Source organism: Diadema antillarum, unplaced genomic scaffold, assembly GCF_040938485.1.
Source record: "Diadema antillarum isolate AM-2024a unplaced genomic scaffold, OU_Dant_1.0 scf00000180, whole genome shotgun sequence".
In the NCBI taxonomy this organism is placed as follows: domain Eukaryota; kingdom Metazoa; phylum Echinodermata; class Echinoidea; order Diadematoida; family Diadematidae; genus Diadema; species Diadema antillarum.
In genome coordinates, this window is record NW_027271069.1 from 1394342 (window position 1) to 1417598 (window position 23257).

The 23257-nt window shown below is 38.9% G+C and overlaps 1 protein-coding gene across 1 annotated transcript in view; it reads right to left on the reverse strand.

The window, feature by feature from the left end:
• Positions 1–22352, reverse strand: part of LOC139723007 (uncharacterized) — a 43862-nt gene extending 21510 nt beyond the window's left edge. The window contains exons 1-3 of the mRNA XM_071634286.1: positions 22316–22352; positions 11930–12018; positions 1103–1244 (exon numbers count right to left, since the gene is read on the reverse strand). Of these exons, the coding sequence (XP_071490387.1) occupies positions 1103–1244; positions 11930–12018; positions 22316–22352 (268 nt within the window). The remainder of the gene's footprint in view (positions 1–1102; positions 1245–11929; positions 12019–22315) is intronic.
• Positions 22353–23257: the final 905 nt, after the last annotated feature.

Consider the following 23257-nt stretch of genomic DNA (forward strand, 5'->3'; position numbering starts at 1 on the left):
CTTTCTTCTATATGCTCATATACAATGATTAAATCTTTCAACTACAGTCAAACCTGTCTATAGCGACCACCTGCCATTTGCGGCCACTCAACACAATTCCCCCAAGAGAAAAGCCATGTTAATGACCCTGTCTATGGTGGCCACCTATCTACAATGGCCACTTTTTTCGTCTCCCCATAGACAGGTTTGACTGTATATTTAGAAGTCGTACAGCTGGTGAACTGGCAATGCAGGTTGAATGAAAGCTCTACACGTAGATGTGATTTTGGTGATTTTGTTGTTGTTGTTGATATTTCATTCAAAGTGAATATCAATAAAGAGTTTTAACCAGATGATTTCTTTCTTTCTTTCTTTTTTACACACAGCTTAAGCATCAACATTTTGCCAAAGTTAAAGGAACTTGCATGATTATGTTACTTATTATTGTAGTATGTCATATTATACATAGCATTATCACTGTCATCAAGATTATCAAGGTTATCATCACTTATGCATTCATAATCATCATCACTTTCAAAAATATCATTACAATCACACTGACATATTATATAGAAAATACACTGTATTTCGTTGAAAAGTGATTTGTGTAACACTAAGACAAACCTGAGCTCGAGATAATTTATGTCATTATGTCTACTGCATGAAAACTGGACACAAAGATGACCCAATGATGTCTAGCATGCGATACATATTGTCTTACATTTGTAGGAGGAGCAATGTAAGATGACAAAGAAATCTCGAATCATTAAACTGCATTATCATGTATCTTTCCCAATTTCGGCAAATACGGCGAATGTGATTGCTGATTATCTGTGGGGTATCAGTTTTCAGTTTTTTGATCGGATAGCAACTATGACTGCGACTGTTGCTAATCAATAGGGTATCACTTTTCTGTTCCTTGATCAATAAAGAGATATTGCCAAACGCCACCCTCTACGTTTCAATTCCATAGAATCCCATTGTATTTTGTTCTCCTCATCTGCCTGTCACCGTCTCCTATACGATTTCCGTCTCATTCAATGCGTCCCTTTCCATTCTCTCCATTTCCCCCCATCTTTCCTCCAAGCCTGGTCTCTGGATGGAGGTATACTGGGATACTCACCGTCTTTTGACATCCCAACACCCAGGCATTTCTTCCATCGGCAGAGTTGACATTGGTTTCTCGTGTAGAGTGAGATTTCACACTGGCCGTTGTTTGAACATGTGTATGATTCATGCTGGTTGAGACTTCGCCTAAAGAAGCCCTGCCAATCAGAAGAGGACAAACAAGAATGGGGGGAGAAATGATTAGCGTCTTACGGCAAATACGCAGGGTTAACAGCGTGGCCGTGCCTCCATGAAGCGGCCCGGCAATCCCTGCAACACAGAGTATAACTTAATGCTAGACTGCATCACTCTCGGTAATGGGCAGTGGAGTTTACCTCGTAAGAGCATTTTTTTATAAGACACAGGGAGGTTTTAGGCCCCTCCTGCTCAAGGATCTTCTTTGTATTTGATTTCATCAAACACTCCCGAGTGAACTGACTTCTCATCGCATTTTCTTCACTACCCGTCTACCGCCTGACAAGCAGGGGTTGCGTGTGCACAGCTATGAGGAACCGAGCATACTCTTCAAAAGAGTTCGATTGCATGCAGACTTTGCTCGTCAGTGAAGAATGTTGTAAAATCAGGGCGAAAACTAAGAGACATATTTGTCGTTTTGAGCAGAACTGGACAAAGCTTACCACACAAATGGAAAGAGTCTTGGAATGAATGCAGTGACAGATAAAAAACAGATTCATGGAAATTAATGAAAAGTGACACAATCTTGTGACCAGTATATGTATTATGTAATCTTACATGGTGTGATATGAGCAATTCGACATAGCTGCAATGTTGATAAGATTGTGACATCACTTTGCAGAATCTCCCTACTCTAATTTCTATATTTTAAGAAATCTTCAAGACTGCTAAATACATGTGCAAAGAACAGGCGAGCATACATCAACTAAGACCCCGTTTACAGTGCAGGGCTGGGCCGAGCCCAGCCTCAATTGCAGAACTCAGCCCTGCAGTTCTGTGTGTTAACAGTGGCGCGCGCTCGGCCCGGGCTTTTAATTCAAACCTTTCAATATTTTGTCGTAGTGGCACTCTGCTTGTAAACAAATGATTATTTGGGAGCGCGCCAGTTGCAATTTGGTACAGCATTTGGCCCAGTTTGCGTTTACAGTGGGAAAAGGCAAGGCCAAAAGAAATGCGCGGCCGTTTTTGATATCGCACTTGGCCTTTTGAACGTTTACAGTGAAAGGAAGGCTGGGATGAGCCCAGCCTTTTCACTCAATGTAAATGGGGTCTATGACTAAGGGAGTTTTATTCCTTCATACAAAGTCCAGAAACAATGTTTTTTCTTGCCTCTTCAGTATTGAGTTCAACACCAGTACTGTGACCAGCAAGTAATTAGTAACTTTTGAGGTCCTAAGTGGATGATGCTTAGCCATTCCGATACTGATTTTCATGAAATTAACTTTAAATTCCTCCTATAATGGTATGCTCTGCACTATTTCATAAGTGGTTTCTTGGTATCTTGCAAAAAATTAAAAGCCCAATCCTCATCTCCCCCAATACTATAGCATCCCTTTAAAGGTAGGCCCACCCTGTATATTCACAATATATCTTTCTTCTTATCTGCCTAATTTTGCTACAGACTCCATCAATCAGTTACTAATATACTGCTGATTCTATATTCACCATTGCTACCTCATTAAGATAACTTCTAATATAAACTTTGACCACATAAACATACAGCAGTGTGAGGGGGGGAAAAAAGAGTTCAGCACTGCCTTGGTCAATGTGACTGCAGTGTCTCTTGCATAACATTCGACACTAATTTGTACATTAACAGTCACTGGCTTCACACTTTCCTCGAAGATCAAATTCTTCAAACTCTCTGCTTATACTGACATTGGAGACACTCTACTCTCAAGGTCAGGAATAAGTTGATTGCTTCTGTGTGGATTTTCTTTCTCTTTAATACAGTTTCACACATGATCACAAAACAGAGGCATTATTTTTCACGGACAGCCAGTAAATAATGTGAGTAGCTGGCAGCCTAGGAGGTTTAACTCTGTCCTTGAGGAACCTGGCCTTAGGAGAATACTATTCTTAATGCAGGAACTTGACATCAATAACCTTCATTCAGATACTAAACACTGCGAACACATACACACTTCAAGGACGATATCAACAACAACCACAGGCTTAAAATTCTGTTACGAAATTGTCCTGCTCATGAACTTTGACATCCTTTTCACTCTCTTCACATGGATTGAGGGAGTTGATACCTTGATCTGGTAGGATCTATGGTCCTTAATCAGGGGATAATCCTACTCTTACCTTCCAGGGATTTGACAGTGAGTTGTAGTAGGGGGATATTTGCCATCTATTTTAGATGCCTGTTCCATTTGTCATGCACCAATTTGATTTTCCACTTATTCACACACCCACTTGTCGGGTCCGATGCATATTTATGTACCGGAAACTGAATTATTCCTGTCATGCAGCAGTGTTGGCAAAATATGAAAAATGCACAGCCATAAATACACTTGCAGAGAGATGATTAATGTCCGAGCCAAGACACATATTTAAAAAGCTTTGATTTCTGAAACGAAGATAAATTCTGCAACATCCATAATACATGGATCCAACAGGAAAGGGCACTATTGCATTTTGTTTGGCACAGAATAAGTTTGCCATAATGCTAAGAAGCACAAACATGTTACAGAAAAAAAAAATGAGTGAGGGTCATGACGACTTCAAACCAAAGGCTTGGAGATACACTATCAAAATATATTAAACATGGCTCGAGAGACACAACACAGTCCCAAGAGAAAGCATTGTTTAACTCTGAAAAGCTTGATGACCAAAATAGAATGAGGAGGGTATACACCTGTCCTTTCCAAGCTGGATCTACAATACTTCATGTAGAAAAATAACATGTAGGCCCTATGTGATTTAGACGTGCATTCAATATCACAACATTGGAGCTCTGGATATCGTGCCAAGGAAATGTTCTGATGAACAGGTGTACATCGATCTGATACATTACTGATGATTACATCAGAAAGCAATGTCTTTGCAACCACTTTGCACCACACTGATATTTGTGACAGATTATTAGCAGTAAGGTGGCATGACATTGTGAATCAATAGCTATATTGAACCATATACCTTATAAGAGACAGGTTGATTAGTGTATGTGACCTATGCCCCCTGCCCTTACTCCCCCATCCAATAAAGTTTCTCGATTCATTCCAATCTAATCTGGTGAGAGCCGGACCCCCATAATGGCTGCAACTTTGTGGCTGCGGAGAGAGGCACACTCAAGTGAAATACTCATTACCGCAAATAATGTATTACTTGAGCTAATGTCTCCCTCTGGAGCTGGGTATCAAAGCCCGGCTGAGGCGTATCTGTTTGGTGCAACACACAAACATGTATGTCAAGGACCCTCTTCCGTGGAGAGGGAAGTTCAAGGATTTTCATTTCTTTCAATTTACGATTCCAACTCCTTTCTGTTTTTTTCCCCCGGACAGCGAGACGGTTTGGAGAGGGGAGTAATTGACAGGGGGTTGGAGAGATTAGCAAATCTAAGAGGAGGAGGAGGAGGGGGGCAAAATGAGATTTATTGATGAGAGGGAAATGGAAGGCACACTTTGATTTTAGGTGAAAGGGAATGGAGTGGGCCACTTCAATGTTACTGCATCTGAAACGGGATAGGAGCTTCTGCCTCCTGTGTTTGATGGGACGCGTCGCCATGCGCGGCCCCAAAACTCCCTGCTGTCATTCAAGTTCACCCCTCTGACCCCACACAAACTGCAAACCTGTCGGCCGGCGGAATGCATTTGAATATTTTATGCGCCTTTTGACAAGCCAAAAAGCAAAGGGCCCCCCAAACATTACTCCATATTGGTCAGCAGTCTAACAACGCTAGTGCATCAGGAATAGCATCTCTGTTCTTACAATTGTACATCAGACATGGTAATTAGCTTTCATAAATATGAAGAGGTAAACTTATCACATTCAAATTATACTCTAAAACCCTCTTAACGATAACATTAAATTCTCTGAATAAAGTGACCCTCTTTTGTGAAATTTCCTCACTTGGTTACAGAAAAGGTAAAGGAATTTCCATGGATCAGTCTGTCATTAGTCATACTTAATTAAACATTATGATACACTCATGATCGACAATTTGCTTCTCTCAGAAATATCATTAACAGCAAGATACATATATGACCAACGCATATGACTTTTTCAAACTAGATGGTCTTGACACAACAAGTATTTACTCTCACATGCATATTTAATACAAAAAGCAATATCATTTCAATGCCTTGGAATTTCTGACATGTTTATAAAATCTTGGCATCAATAAGTATCATTCACTTCCAAGTTGAACGACTGTCCCAGGCAAAACTGCCAGCGGACTATCACACAACATTTATGTAATCTGCACATCTGTAGGTCTGGCCAACAAGCTCATCCTTCATGTTTTTACTGATTAATCATTATCGTCATCAGCATCATCATCAACAACATAATCTTCATCATAAATTCATCATCATCATCACCATCATCATCTTCATTATCATCACCAACACTACCATCATCATCACTGTTATCATTGCCATCATCATCATCTCCATCATCTTCATTATCATCATCATCATCATCACCACCACCACCACCACCACCACCATCATCATCGTCGTCATCACCACAACCATCACCATCATCATCATCATCAACATCATCATCATCATCATCTCCTCATAATGTAAGAGGCCATCTGGTTCTCAGTCGACAATGTTCCACTCAAAACTTCAAGCATGCATGATGATGAGACCATCATCATCAACACCACCACCACCACCACCACCACCATCATCATCATCATCGTCGTCATCACCACAACCATTACCATCATCATCAACATCATCATCATCATCATCATCATCTCCTCATAATGTAAGGGGCCCATCTGGTTCTCAGTCGACAATGTTCTACTCAAAACTTAAAGCATGATGATGATGAGACCATCATCATCAACACCACCACCATGACAACCTCTGCCCTTGTGAGCAAAATGACATAATCCTCTCTCTCTCAACAGTTTTCACACGGAGTCAACTCTAACGATACAGGCATATCCATAGTGTCACACATTGTATTAAAAAAAACACACAAAATTTAAAAATCTGTGACTTCTTCAGTCAAAATCATGCGATAAACGCTCATCCCGACAGATGAGCATCGAGATTTCCTTTTATTCAGACCTACCATGCACCAGCCTAATTCCCCTGGGATGGAAGAAAAACATATTCAGGAAACTGGGTTTAAAACTAAGTTACCTTCATCCCAAGTGCTCAATCATGACCTTGTAATTTTGAAGTTACCAGGCTGTTTAGATTGTTGATAAAATTCGCTGAATATGAGCAAAGCTCAAAGGATAGAAGTTTGGAGGTCATCATCGATCCATGATAATCCTACTGGCTGAGTCACAGTCTTGAGGAGAATTATTTGCATCCAAATATCATCTTCCATGATTTGACATATTACTCTCTAGTTCCAGTTGCAACTTTTTTGTTTTTCAGACACATAAAACTTTGTTAAATTGATAAGTTGCCATACAGCCACTCTGATAACGAAGTTTGTTCAAAGGGATAGTATCATATTGGTAGAGATGAGGATTGGACTTTTAACTTTTTCCAAGATACCAAGAAGCCACTTATGAAATAGTACAAAGCATACCATTCTGAGAGGAATTCAAAATTGATTTGATGAAAAGTGATCCTAATATAGTGTAGGTTCCACCTTTTATCAGGATCACTCGATTTTGGATATCTCAGCCATTTCAAAACCAATTTTCATCAAATGAACATTGAATTCCTCTTGGAATTACATGTTCTTTCATATTCATAAGAGGTTTCTCATTTTCTCACCAAAAAATATTGGAAACCTGAAGTTAGGTCTCAACCAAAACTATATGATCCCTTTAAGTTTGGTGACAATTTTATTTATTTATTTATTTTTTTGCTCGGCAGCCTTTCACCTTTAAATCAGTGTTCCTTCTCACAATCATAATAAAATTGGTAATATACACTGTAAATCAGTTCTGATGGCACAATCACTCCCCATAGCTGATAATGGGAGTATACATTAGTATTTGCTTGTGAGGATATCGAATGAACGACATACATAAAACTATGCAAGTTTCTTTATTTCATCTTCTGGCATTGAAGTGCATGCATACACTAGATTGACAACATGACTAGTAACCTGTTGAGGACAGGCTGATTTTGCTATCTAGCACACATTTCCCATAGACACCTGCCTGATAATGCTCGGGACTAGTCTTCAACAGGTTAAACATGTTTTATTTAATGGACAACCAAGTGATGGGCTGTTTGTCAAATACTGATAATACTTGTAATTTCAAATCTACTGCAACATCTGTTTTTATCTCTTTCACAATCGTTGCCATCTGAAAATACTTGATACATACATGTCAAAAAGTTTTGATCTAGCCAGATAAGCTAATCTGATGGCATTGCTGTAAGTGGCTGATTGATAGACAAAAAGCACATCAACTCACTTCTGGCATAGAATTAAAGTTTCCGAATGACTTCGTTCAGGGATATAACGCAAAGTTGTTTGGATTTTGGGGTTAGAAATGCAATTTTGAATGGTTAAAAAAAAGTGTGATCTCAAATGCATTTGAGCCAGAAAAGCGTTTCGGCAGAGGTGATAAACGCAATGTCGTTCTGAAAGGCGTTTATAGCTTGGATCTACCCTTGCCAACTATATGACCTCAGTTCCTCGGGTCAAACAGTGCAATGGAGCTGCCTTCCTTTCCACTTGCGATTGAGTTGATGGACGCAACCAACAACTCAAGGAACGATCTGAAAGGCCTTTGCAAACACGTTTTGATACTGGGTATTGAAATGTGTTTCAAACATGGGAAAGATGATAAATGCAGCTTAACTTGCCACAAACAAGTGATGAGGGTCAATCACAAGAGCTCTTCCATTTTGCATCCTAATCTCTGGATCATTAAACACCACCTTGGCAGGGAATGACCCCCAATGTCTTTAGAGTCCTCCCATCTCCTCCTCTTCCACCCCCCCCCCCCCTCCTCCTCCTCCTCCTCAATTCCCTTCTACTCTGTCTTCCTATACCAGAGCTGATAGCCAAACATATGCATGCAATTTCAATCTCACCCTCGTGAGCTTTGTGCTCTGAATAATTGAATGGTTAGCAGCACTATGATAGATTGACAAGGTCCGAGAAATGATTCACCATCTTCCATACACACCCACTGGTGCCACATGGCTTCCCCTTGCACTTCCAATGTCATATAACAGCCGGCCGGTCGAGGGAGAGGGAAACTTATTTTGTTAAAGACAATCTTGATCCCCCTCACGCTGTATGACAAGTTCATGAAATATGCATGCTACACGAGTAATGACAATGAAGGAAAGCCTTTCCATGGCTTGTTTTAGAGCCAGAAGGTCACTGCCTTTGGGAAACTACAAATTAGGTGGTGTAAAAGGGGAGGGTTCCGAGGTGGCATCTCAATATTATGTGAGCGCAATTGGGCATTGGTGGCTTTGACGTCCATCCACAGGACAAAGCTAAGCCTCACTCACAATGGTGTATCAGGGTAATTAAATGTAGAATACAATCAGCTGAAAATCAGTGTAGGCATAGCCTGGCAGCTAGACCTGGAGAAGTAGTGTAGCTGTATTGTGCCCACTGTTCAGTTTATCTCATCCAATAGGCTGATATCCCTGACCTCTTGCTATGTCAACTTCCCCTCATTCTTCTCTCTGTATTCTAAGCTCCCTTTCATCATCTACCATTTAAACTAAAATGTATTATTGCCCGTATCAGACATCTGAGCTGTGATTCTAAAAAGTTGCATTCCCTTCGTTTTACGTGCCAGCAGGGAAAAGAGGGTAAATTTCTTATATCCCCCTCTTCTAAAATGACTACGGAATTTATGTGTTAAAAATGAGGGGAGTGTAGCATCTGGGCACTTCAGTACTAGGTGATGAAATTCTGCTGTTGATGAGAATTTCTCGTGGAATGGTTTCGCGACACAGGGCAAATTCCCATACGTTAACACGTAAGAATTGAGGACGATCCCTGCAACTGCCTTCTGTGCGTAAGCGTATGTGTGACTGTGCGCACATGGCTGTAACGCATGCTGCATGTTTGAGTTTGTGACAGAGGGAAAATTTTCATACGTTAACACATGAAAATAGAAGACGATCGTGCCACTGCGTGAGTTGGTCATTACGCGCTGCATGGCTGTGCTGTGCATGTGTGCAAGCATGATATGGTTGCAGTGGTGTAGAGCTCAACCTGGAGCCGAGTGAAAATTTGCTATTGAAAAGTTGTAAAAAGTTTACATTGTTATAATCTATGCTACTGCTCAAGATGCCTGAAAGGGGTAATAATAATGACATGGACTGGCTTCTTTCGAGGGATATGACATTAATTGCCCTCACTAGAATTGTACTGCCCTCATCTTCAACTCAGACAATACAATTCTATTTCAGGCAATAAAAGTTGTATCTCCCTCAAGGCCAGTCCATATCACATTAGTGTTTTACCTCCCTTGTCTTTCTCTGTACCTTTCTCCCTTACACTTTGTCTGCATATGCCTCAAAACGTTCTTGTTGTCTCAAATATGCTAGAAACTAACAATTTATGCAAAGCTTCATTATTTCCAGAAATGAAGGAGCTGCATTGCTGAAAACCATATAGGATACTGATTCTCAGTCCCCATATTCACTGTTCCAAGTTTCTAAACACTAACATTTTGGCTGGATTTTGAAAGAATCCAGATGCTCTTCATGTATCAATTCTTATTCTTTTAAAATTTGAAATGTTCTTTTGAAAGTTAGCAAAAGTGAAGATATGTCTCATGACATCATTTTCTGTAAAAATAAAAGTCTATGTATCATCTTAATCATGCACGAGAAATCTTCTAATAACGTAATTTCTAAACGTATTCTAAACTGGAAAAAGCCATGTTTTCAATACCTTTCTAAGAATGTCCTATTTGTGTAAAAAGTTTGTATGTTTGTGTTCTGTGTGTGGATATGTGTATATATTTGTGTGTTTGTGTATGTGTGCACATATGTGGTTTTCAGCAAATTCTTATCATTTATGCTGGGTTAGAATTAAGTATAAGTCCATCTGATTATTCACATAGACAAAGATATGTTTGTCAGTATTTATAAATGTGGAAATTTTTGTGCAAGTAATTTTTTTCTTTTTTCTGCTCAGCCAGGTAAGATGAATTTGACATGTTTTTAAAGGACAAGTCCACCTTCATATACATGTGGATTGAGTGAATGCAACAATATTAGTAGATCACATCAGTGAAAGATTGGGGAAAATTGGACAATCTGTTCAAAAGTTATGAACTTTTAAAGTATCTGCGCAGTCACTTTTGGATGAGAAGACTACTACAGTGAATGATGTCACATGCATACAACGATATAAAGAAAATAAAAAGAGAAATTCACATAACTTCACTTTTGGAATAAAGTGCACATTTCTTCAACTTGTTACTGACATGTATATGTTAAGGGTAATATCATTCCCCCTGCCTTCTGAAAGAGAGAAGTCAAGTGTTCTTTTGTTATGCGAGAAAAGTGAAAATATGTTGAATTTTCTTTATTCTTTCTTTATATCATTGTACACATGTGACATCACAAGCTATAGTAGTCTTCTCATCCAGTCTTGAGTGAGCAGATAACTTTTGAACTGATTGTCCGATTTTCCTCAAACTCTCACTGACGTGTTCTACTAATATTGCTGCATTCACTCAACCCACATGTCTATGAAGGTGAACTTGTCCTTTAACTTTGCGGCACCAAGACATTAAATAGTGTTAACTTACGACAAGCAAAAATATTTGTGAACTTTTATTTTCACGCTAGTTTCTCACGTGACATGTGTGACAATTCATTTCAAATAGCAACATTTCATTATTGGAACTTCAGAGTTTCTCCCAAAAATACTACTGTACTGGACTCAAAGATGTTATGAATCTTTACGAAGACCACGGACTAGAAAGAGTAGAGCTATCTGGATGACAAAAGCACTGACAAATGACGGTGAAGGCATTCATAACAAATTACTCCAACTTTGTCTACATCTCCGACAGCGTGTACCTTTCTACCGTATCTTTGGAGTAGTTTGCTTCATTACACTCAGAATGGTAGTCAAACGTCTAGACAGAGTCAGACTTGGCATAAGTCAGCCTTCACCTTGTGATTTGATATATCTCTCTCTCTCTCATCACCATCATACCAATCGTTCATAATACTTCATGGTTCGATTACTCATCTCTCTGGTCTGTTCAACCACTCATCATTTTATCACTAATGCACCATCCAACAGACACATTAAGAATTTACTATTGCTCTAATGTCCTGTCATCCTTCTACCAGTTATCTAATTGACAAGGTTGATGTGATGGGTGTTCTTTTTTTTTTTTAAAGAGTACTTTCAGAGAATCAATTGCAAAATCATTTACGAAATGTCAACCATTGCATGTATGTATTACCAACTCCTGTAGTCCTGACCAATATTCTGCCAGCATCAACTTGTGTGGGTGATTATCACTAATTCTATTGGTATTCCGCTTCATTCAAGAATGATGTTGATGGTGAAATTGGTATAAATACTGCATCATGATGTCACAGTCCCTCCCACCACGCCATCACAGCTCCATCAAACCATCTATCACATCGACAGCCACCAATCATGATTAGCTTTAGATGTCACATCAACATCCGTCCTCCCAGGACCATCGTCACCCCGCTTCATCATTCGCACCCAGAGTGTGTGTTAAAGGGCCTTGATTGCCTACCTTACATCCTTCACACGAGTGTATACCATAATGAAAGCCAGTCGATGTATCTCCACACACCATGCATTTGATGAGCTCGTTCAGTTCATCTGTACGGAAGGAAATGCGAGAAAAACAAAAGCGAAATTAAGCACAATGTTGAAATCCATCACGGAAAGTAAAATTCAATATAATCACAAATGAATGGATGTGTCACAGGTTGACTACAAACAAATCATAAAAGAACATTTATCAACCACTCTGTATGACAAACACACTGAAATTTGTGGTTCTTGCGAGTTCACATGGGTTTGCAAATGCTTTTGATTGGCGATCAAACATCAAACATTGATAAAAGTTTCCCTGGGTATTGATGATTGCAACCCTCAGAAATGTGTTTAAAAGTGTTACACATTTTCACTTTACTGTTCAAGGGACTTTGGACGGTGTGCACAATGCTATAGGCTTTTCTGTGCCAATCAGTACTCACAGCACATAAAGGGTTACAAATATAAATTACTGTATAAGTCGTTATTATCACGACGGTTTAATTTTCGTGAATTTCGCGAAACAGTGTTGGACTGCAAATTTAACAACACGCGAAAGTGTGTCGCCATGCGCTAGGGTGATAATGCACTTAATACGATGGCATGTGTCAATTTGCGAAAACACATCTCGCACAAATGTCCGTTATCTCCTCACCCACTAAAATGTATGTACGGAAAAATAACTGCTTATACACTACAATACAAGACAATATTTAAATCCCATTTTTAAAGGCATTATGTTTGAAACATTCAAAAAAACTCTTGGAGGAGCAAGGTCTATTTTTGTACCTCACAAATCTAAAATGTACCAATCAGGAGTGAGAGATCAGGGGGACATTTCATGAAGCGTTTTGTCAGACAAATTTGTCAGACAAATTTGCTCTCAGACAATCAGATGAAAGAATTTCAGTAGCTTATAACAGTTTGTCAGAGAAAAAAAAATCTGCCAAATCGCTTCATGAAACGATCCAAGGCTGAGATGGGACTAGAATTCCTCCGTGGGCAGTACAGTCTCTCCAGCTTCTCATGGTGTTCATACTCTGTCCCACATACTGAAATGAGTGTTGGTTTGATGAACCCCTGTTCTGTCTCTTCAGCACATATCGATTGCTTCTGGATATCAGAAAGTGCAGTACATGTTTCAGATAGCACCTACTTCTTCATATCAATATCCACTCTTATTATATCAAGAGTGTAAATTATGAAAACAAACTTTCCAGTTCATGGACATTTGAACTGAATAACAAACTCCTACATAAAGAGCAACATGTGAGATGTACAATCTTCTTCTACTTTTTTTTTTTTTTTTTGGGGGGGGGGGACTGATATGTATAACAGATCACCATACATATGTTAATGAGCAAATATGGCATTTGTCATCAGTGCATCTGCAATTATGTACAAGTAATTCAATGTATATTTAACAGAGAGAACATGGTGACAGAAAGCTCTCATAATCACTAAAACAGACATTTTGGCCTAAAGAGTATCTATAGTAACCTTCAGGTATCATGACTTCAGAGAAGCAATTGACATTTGTGTGTGAGAGAGAAAAAGGGTTCATCAAACCAACACAGAGCTGTCTGAAATGTGCTGATGTATTCATCAATTATACATAGCTGCAGACATTACCTCACCAAAACAGGCCTAGTAGTATCAGATCCTGAATTGATGAGATTTAAACATCAAACTTGTCGACACACAACAGTTTGGGAATCTCTTCTATGCCATGGTTATCACAAAATTGCTGATAAAACATATCCTGGGCGCTGCAATGTATCAAACCCTATCAGTTGTCAGAAATGCAGGCATTACGATAACTACTGTGTGACTATTACTGACCGATGACTTCGGTGAATGTCATACACAGGAAAGGAATACATATCAACATCCAACAAAGACAGAACAACAACCTATCACATCATGTAACAAAGAATACTAGTCCCATGTCAAAAACAAAACAAAACAAAATAAAACAACTTCACTACTGTATGCCTTCTCTCTGGGTTTCATCACTTTCGATGAAATTCTCAAGAACAGAAATGTCCTTGCCCAGTGCAGAGCAATTTTTTTTTTCTAGAACTGTCATAGTAATGTATCTGCTGCCATCTAGAGGCCAGTAATTGATTAATACAGGGTTTGTCCAGCCAATATGCACATGTATATAATATACATTTCATGTTTCAAATCAAGTACAGAAACACTTAGTAACAAAGACAGATGGCGCTAATCTGTACCCACCATTATACAGTTATTTTGCTTATCAAACCTGATGTTACGATACAAGGTTCATTTTCAGTGCATGGAAAGTTGAGCTTAATTTTATGTGCAGATACAGAGATATTTGATAAAAGTAAACAGAAACATGCCATGTTACTCAGTGTTTCATCTCCAGAGTTTACATATTTCTGTTTCTCAGATCAAAATACAAATATGTCTCCATTTTGAATGACACAACTCATATCTACTTACATGGAAATTTTTAGCATGTACACTGTTTTAGCATCTAGTAATATGAGAAATCCTGTTATAACTTTAGATGACTCAAAATCAAAATAAATATTCTGCAATGAGAAATAGGCAAAACCTATAAAATACATAGATAGTACTCATAAGTTCTTCACAAACCTATAGATATTGAAATAAACAAAACCACAGTGCATATCTATCATCTATCTATCTATCTATCTATCTATCTATCTATCTATCTATCTATCTATCTATCTATATACATATATACACAGATACATGTATATATAATATATCCTTTTATATCTCTCCCCTCTCTCTCTTTCTACATGTAAATTGTACAACATATTTTTTCTTTGGCACTTCATTCATGGTATTTTGTTTCCTTCCACGCAGATACATGAGAACCCTCCAGGCAAAACCGAGTGGTCTGAATTTTGCTCCTGTCTGCACTGACCAGTGCAGTGTGACATGCTGAGGGAGAGAAGAGGACAGGGGAGACGACTAGTTCTGCAGATCTCTATAGGGATCATAAGAGTGAAGAAGTCAAAATATTACTATCATTTTATCCTTTGGACAGACAGTGAGTAGCTGCATCATTTAATTCTATCAAGTCATGACCTGCCAAGAATGAAATATAAGGCTCTCTCTCTCTCTCTCTCTTTAAGACATCACACAACAAGGCATATGTGGGTATGATAGAGTTAATATTTCTACATGCAAGGTCTCAATGACTGGAGCACAGGTAAATCAAAAGAGACCGCAAAAACCACTCAACTTTTCCTGCGAGGTCAACTTGTCTGCTATGTTTGTTGCATGTACCTACTCACTACGATCACCATTTTGTCTGAATTTTTCTACACAGCTTTATACTCCGACAGCATGTGAGAATCATGATGCTTGCCATTAGTATTGTGGTTATCATACTACATGAGAATGCTTGCCCTCCATAGTCCCACCCCAATCGGATTATGTTAGCATGCCACTCTCCTCAATGAATTTTCCAGACCCTTGTGTGTAGAGGCCATTCTCCTTGCAATCTGTATTTTCATTTTGAACTCCTTTTGCTCAGCATGAAGGGCATTGCCACTGCTCCATTAGTCCCTACCCCTGTATGTACTCAACAGGTGTTTTGGGATAGAGTGCAGCTGAAAGTGGATCACTCTCGCAGTTAGATAACTCTGAGGAAAAAAAAATACCGGACTCAGATCCCACGACGAAAACGCATACAGTGTACATAACATATTGCATCCAGCTTGACAACCAATCACATACCACAGACTTTCATATAAGATATAAAAACACAAAAACAAAGAGCAGTCAAGTGAGTTTAAAAAGAAAATCTACAATGCAAGCCAACATGTGGCATACACAGCTTTATGTGCCAGGGCAGAATATGCCTTGTATTCATCCCTCCAAACTATCTTTAGCTCTATATATCTACATCTGTGGAAACATTCAGCATTTAGAATACATCAGGCTAGTGAAAATCAGCAGGTTCATCCTGAATGGTCACAATGTTTCCCAAACATTTGAGGTGACACATTTAGGTGGAAAATCACGCCCCAAACATCAAATCGTGTATTTCCATGGAATACTAGCTGTCTCCTCCACAGCAATATGTCATTAAGTGATCAGCATTTGTAACACCTACGATGCCTCTCTTCATATACCCTATCAATACTTCTTCACTGCATGGTGATAGACATCAATGACATTCACTCCTTCACAAGAACACAGTTGAGCACAGTGTACACCCATGACCACAAAACACAAGAAATGATAGGAAAAAAAAAATAATGAGCCCAAATATCAGTTTATTCACATTGTAAGCAAACTTCTGTCATATCAAAATAAATGAATTCATCCTCTTGGAAAATATACATATTCCAACATTTGGTGCAGACATCATATTTTACACTGCTACAAAGGAACATTGTGGATGTGGGCTGAAGATGAACTTGCAAAATTAATGGATGGTCATACTCTTATGTCTTTAAAAGAAAATAAATGATCCCAACTGGTAATTCATCACCAAACCACGGTCCACTGTTAATGCCAGGGTGTGATTAACCTAGAGTGGTGTAATCCTCATCAGTGTGCGGCTTGATGACTGAATGATGGGACTTTAATGGGTTGGGACCCACTGAACCTACAGACCACCTGTATGCTGATGCCATACCATCACTCTCTAGCAGTCAAGGCAAAGAGATCCCAGAGAGGCCGGGTATGGCAAAACTGAAATCATTTTTCTCCAGAGTACACCTCAGGGATTCCAGACAAAAAAAAAAAAAGAGAGCACATAAGCTCTACTCTTCTCCACGATGTTGAGTCTATATTCTTCCACCATGCCCTCTGCAGAGGTCATTCCTCTTGCACTGTCACGCTGTATGTATGTGAAAAGATCAGAGGGTCACCACGAAGTGTTGATTTTCACAGCCCACTGAATGCCTGCAATAAGGTTTGGGCACCAAGGCAAACAGCCCCTTTCTTCTCTCCCTCCTGGTACTCCAGATGAAATGTGGATTAGTCTGTTTTGCCCCCAGACAGACAGAAAGAGTGGGCACCAAGTTCACCTCCCACCATCTCCCCCCATATGGTGGTGCTACTGTAGCGGCTTTCTTGAAAAGCTCTGCTTTTTGAGGACACTGTACTGGTTTCACACTTGCCTCCAGATTCCAAACATCCCTGCTTAAACTTCTTACAACTACTATCTTCACTACTACTGCACAGGGCACAAGCACTTTTGTTTGAAATCTAATGCCTCTTTTGATCAGACATGATTTTCTGTACCTGAAAACAGAATCATAAATACTGTTTCCTATGTGTATAACATGACATTTCACAGCGCTTTGTTTCCAGTGGAAAGTCGCTATAAAATATGAACTGTTATTACTATTATCATCATTAAAATGCCCTCATCTATTTTGCCTACACACAGACACATCATATTTTGTCCCTTTTGTAGAGCATTACTAGAGTATTTGATCATTTTGTTATGGGGTCAATGTGTGATAATGACAATAATATGACATCATGAAATCCATATAGGGTTTAACTGCTCATATGTTTCTAAGCCACTAAAAAGAAGATGATTTTTTTCCCCCTGAACTGTTAATTTTCACTGCAATCAAATTTAAATGTATGAAGTTTTCTGCACTGAACACATCACAAATGAAACCGCTGATAATCTATGACATACTGATTGATACAGTTTTGTCTTTAAATTCAAAGTATCTAGTTAGAATAGAAATGCGTGCTAATCCAGATATATACTGGGAGAAAAACTTACAAATGATTAAAGACCCGGACGCAAAGTGACGGACAAATAAATCATGTTGCCATTCTTTGAGTTCTAACTCATCTACCAACGTGTCACCTTCAGACCAGGATATCTACAGCAGGAAGTGCACTGTAGGAAACTACATACTATGAGGGAGTATTCTGATCTCTCATTACTGACCACATTATACCAGCACTTTCTCTGTGTAATGATACGGATGCACTCATAGCTGTTACCACGTACATTCTTTGAATCAATAGATTAGGTGTACATTTGTTGTTCTCCTGCTGGTGTGTAATTCCACTACGTGTAAGTTTTTCGTGAAAATGGGGGGGGGGGCAGGATGGGAGGGAGGGGCAGAAAACATAGATTATTTCCTTTTCTAGTAGTTGGACATGGAAGAAAGGAAAGCAAATTGCAGGAGGTTTTTTTTTTTCTCTCTCTCTTCTCACAAAGTTTTTGCACTGGAGGAAATAATGAAAAGTACATTACCGGTCAGATCCAAATTAAAATGAAAAAAAAAAAAATGGAACGGATATGTTTTGCGAACGAGGTGAAAAAAGTGCAATCATAACATTCTCCACGCAATCGTGTTTACATAATTCGTCGTACGGACAAGCGTTGGTTTACAGAACAGAAACAATGAGTACTGAGTCAGTCATAATAGGCTGCATCTATCTTACGTGAGAGAGAAAGAATCATGTGTTAAAACGCATTTCAAATGGCATTTATGAACATGGTTTGAAACGCAATTCTTGGAGTGCTGCGTTTATCACACCACTATGCAATTGCTATTTGTGTGTTGTCACTGTGCAGCTGCTTTGCACTGTTCGACCTGGAAGTAAGGTTAACTGCGTACCATCAAACATGCCTCATCATTCACACACAAATAATGGGTAGAAAACACAACCGGAAACAGCTGAGAGCTGACCTTGAGATATAAACGTGTTTCAAAATAGCACTGCGTTTATCTACTCACAGAAAGGCGATCGTGGTCTCAAATGCATTTGAAACGCCCTTTGAATGGCATTTCAAATTGGCATTTCTAAATGTGTTTGAAAACACGGTTGCCTTTATTTAACCATTGCCTGAAACGCATCTAGGGTCGTGATTCTGCCTCAGACAATTTTTAGATAAATGCACCCATAAAATCATAAAATCATAGATAAACATTGCAAGGCTACAAAATTACGTTCTGCACATCTCTGTAAAACTTGACATAGAGCAAAAATTTTGCACATGAAGTGAAGAGAGATTATAGATGTAGATCATCTGGTTTAATCTTCTTGAATATAAACATTAGGCCCTACACCTCTAGCACATTGACATTGAAACCGACACATTGTGCATTCTTGTCACAATTATTATGCACTTTTAGCACGTACTAAAACACAAGTAAAATGTTGACTGTTTCATCACAGATATTCACATGACTGTCCTGACATAATGCTGTAATATGAAACAATGTTCACGGTCAATGTCAAGGCTTGTCCAGCTTTGATACTTTTGTCCTTTATCTAGGCACAGCGGAAATAGTACAGTGACCTTGACAATGAACAGGGAACTGAAGGTCTCTTACACACATTGCACGTATTCGACCAAAGCCCGTGTGCAGCTGCGCCCAGTGAGCATGAATAAATTGCCTTTGCAAAATGTTGTCATAAAAACACTGATGACAATTGAAGCAATGTTCCACTTCCAGTACGATCTGGTCCATTCTAATGCTACTTCCTAAGGGATCTTTCTTTTTCCCAAGTTTGCAGTGGTCTTTTCAAGTATGTTCAGCATCAATGACTATACTGCTGATACAGACAACTAATTTATTCATATGAGCTAATAACAGCACGTTTCAGGAATGGAGCATGCTCCTCTATTTTGTAGTCCAGCTATTGGCATTCATCACAAGAAAAAATCCTGGTGAGCCAAGCATGCTATTAGCTCACTTACCACTTGACATGAACATGAGGAACACAACTTGTTCAATCTGTCCCTAAGGAGTCATAGGGGCAAAATGTTCTCACCCCACTCAATCCAGGTATGAAATGTATCATTCAATCAAGCAATGATTATGACAGTCTTACATTCTCTTGAATCTTTTTTAAGTGCCATTCAACCCCCCTACCCACCTCCCCCCCCCCAAAAAAAACAACAACAAACAAACAAAAATACTGGATGTGTCTAGAGGGACATGGTCTTGCTTACACAACCAGTTAACTGCCAGCAATGGTCTTCAATGATCTCTGAATCATAAACTTTTCAAAACATGACATAATTTTTCGATTGAAGAGCAGTTGAAAACAGCCAAACAGAAAGTTGTAATTTTCATGAAAGTAAAGGCCTTTATTAAAGGCATAATTTACCATTTGCAGATGTAACAAAAACCCAGCATTAGTGCTTTAAAATAGTTCTAAAATGTGAGTTTGGGATAGAAACAACCACTGTCAAAATTTGAATCGGTAAAATCGATGTTAAGTATTGTTAAATATACACAATTTGAATAATATTATAATAAAAATGTTTCCATACTTAACCGTCTACAGTTACGGTTTATTGAGAAAAACACAGATATCTCCTTATATTTCAGGCTTCATCACCAAAACTTTATATGATAGGATGTTTTGTGGTACAACAGACCTACACATATGCATTATATGTCATATCTTGAAAATATCTTAAATCACTGCTCCCAAAGGTAAACAGGACCTTTAATTTCGTTGAAAGGAATACGAAAAGACCTCCACATTTCAATATGCACCTATATGTAGCTCATACCTGAATATTCACATCATATTTTCATGAGGACCTATTCAGTTTTAAATTACCTCAGTTACAAGTCAAGAAGGTTGAGAGAAGGTTGATTGCAAAGGTTGTATATAGAGGCACATGGAACGATTCATACATTAATAAGCAAGATGAGAAAGCCACAGCCACAAATAGAAATGATCCAAGATTTTCAATATTTTTTGACTACCTTTACATTATATGTTTTATTCAGTTTTATCTTGCTCTCTTGCTTTTTTTTTTCCGAGGGTGCCATAAATCTTGTATAACCTTTGTTAGTAGATACCACTCACTTCTTTTATAGAATGTCATGAATACTGCAAATGACTTTGCTGCTGGAATTATATTCCTTGTGCCCCTTAGGCAAGAGAAATAATGAGACAGGTCTAGTCTAGCACATACAAGATGGTGATCGATCTAACAATCTACTCTTACTCGGTCACCAAATGCTGAAAATAGGTGATATGAGTTGTAGATGGGCTCTTCCAGAAATAATACTTCACTCACATAGATTAATCTATTAAAGACAACTAACACAAATTTCTTTAATACATTCATATCTATGAAAAAAGAAAGAAAGCACAAAACAGTATGTTACTCTTTTTCTCCCAAAGTGCTCAAGGATGTTGTATTAAGATATTGAGATGGATGCTAACCTTTAGGTCACCAGAAGCTAAAAGACTTGTGGCTTTAAAGACAACAATACAAAAAATGGATTTATATACAATGTAGTGCACGTAAATGCTATAAGTTGTTTCAAAGTACTCTATATCATATCATAATCTATAGTGCAGTGATATGTGTATAATTATGTCTGCTTAATTTCTGTTTGAATTATACATGCCAAAAACAATTACAAACTTAGAAACAAAAAGAACTCATAAAAATTAATATATTATCAAAAATCAAAACAAAACAGAGGTACAATTGATGAAAATGATCACTTTTTATTACTGACAGGTTTGATACCTCTAGCATTACAAAGATTTTCCTGGATATATTTCATTGTAATGATAATATATTCACCTGTCATTATGGTATAAATTTAAATGATTTTACACATGACATTATACACCTTGTAACTTACTTGGAAAGACCTTCTGTTCCTTACATCATCTGGTGCCAATGAGCCTCTTCTGGAAAATTTTGAACCCCCCCCCCAAAAAAAAAAAAAAAAAAAATTGATGCTCTCTCCAGCAGAAAAGAGAAAAAAATCTGAAATCTTAAATGCCTACTGATGTGACATACAAAAGACAAACATACTAGTTCATCAGGAGTCTATGGAATGTGATTTCTGCACTTCAGCTTTACAATACAATTATCTGAAAAACAATTAAACAGTTTATGGTACCATTATACTTTCTTCAAGCTTGACTAATGTCATCACCTTCTGTGTTTTAATTACAAATTCGAAGGATATAGATGTCATGATAACAATGATTTGTGGAGATGAACTTGAATAGGAAGGCACCACTAATACTGCAAGTCTCTACCTGTATGTGTTTTAGCAATCACGATAACCTGTGTAATTGGTGCTAAGTGAACAATTTCACAATCTCAGCATGACATTTGTTAATGGATTAATTTGGTGAAGAATACAGATAATGCATCATATCACCATAGGACACTCATAAAGGTAAATGCAACGGGCACATTAATGAGTGTTGATTACCAAACACTCTGCACACTACAATACTTTTCACATTCCTAATTGGCAATGGAAGTATACAGGCAAGTGCTGTTCACTGCACCGACAAGCAGGGCCCGCTCTGCACTGCCTGGCACAACACAACGCAAGGCAGAGGTGACACACAGATCTGACATTACCTGCTGGCAAGTACGACTTCATCCTGGCCACTAACATGTCAGCCCCCTCGTGGTGAGCAGCCCGGCCAAGGCGGCAGGCAGCGGCAGCGAGCGATGAATGGCCGTAGAGGCGGCTCCGCAGCTCACAATGCCTTACTCAGACTCACACGTGTGCCAAAATCCCCCGGGGCCTTCTCTGATCTCCCTCTTCATTCATCCAGTTGTGTGTAGGTACGGTCGGCACGGTAGTAATAGGGCAATCCAGATATTTGGTTATAGTGGGGCCGGTGGTCGGAGGTGGGGCGGGGGATAGGCATAAGCGAAGATTTGTCCCCCTTTTTTTCCCCCTTTTCTTCCTTAATTTCTTTACAGGGGATTGTGATCAGACGAGGGCAAGTGTAAAGAATGCTGGTTTTCTTCCTAATGTTGTGAGTGAGTAGTCAACGGGCTGTATGTCATCTTTAAAGATGCAGACAGTATAGAGAGATGGCACACGACTGAGTAGACTTTGTATCCTCCTTGGTTCTCAAAGTCCTTGGGTAGGTAAATGCTCTTTGGCGGGATGAAAAGACTATTTCCAATCATTCACAAAATGTCATGCACACATGGCCAGGTCTTTGTGGAGCAACAAACACTGAGCTCGTGGCTCCGGCGATTAGCCCGACGAAGAAAAGCATTCAGTGGACAAATGCATAGAATGCGCTGGCAGCATTGAAATGATATCCTTTGGCCGAGGAGATAGAGGAGAGCATAACTCAAAGGCACACAACAGACTGAGGAGAAATCAATTTGCGTCGTTGCTGAGATATCGCCGCTATATATCCATTGACAAGAAATCTGGATATATGTGCATAAGGATGAGCCGAACGTGGTGAATGTCCAAGCCTGCTAACACGCCGTCACCATGCGAGCGAGAATCGAGGACAAATCCATTGCGGTCACGAACCCTGCTGGACTAATGTT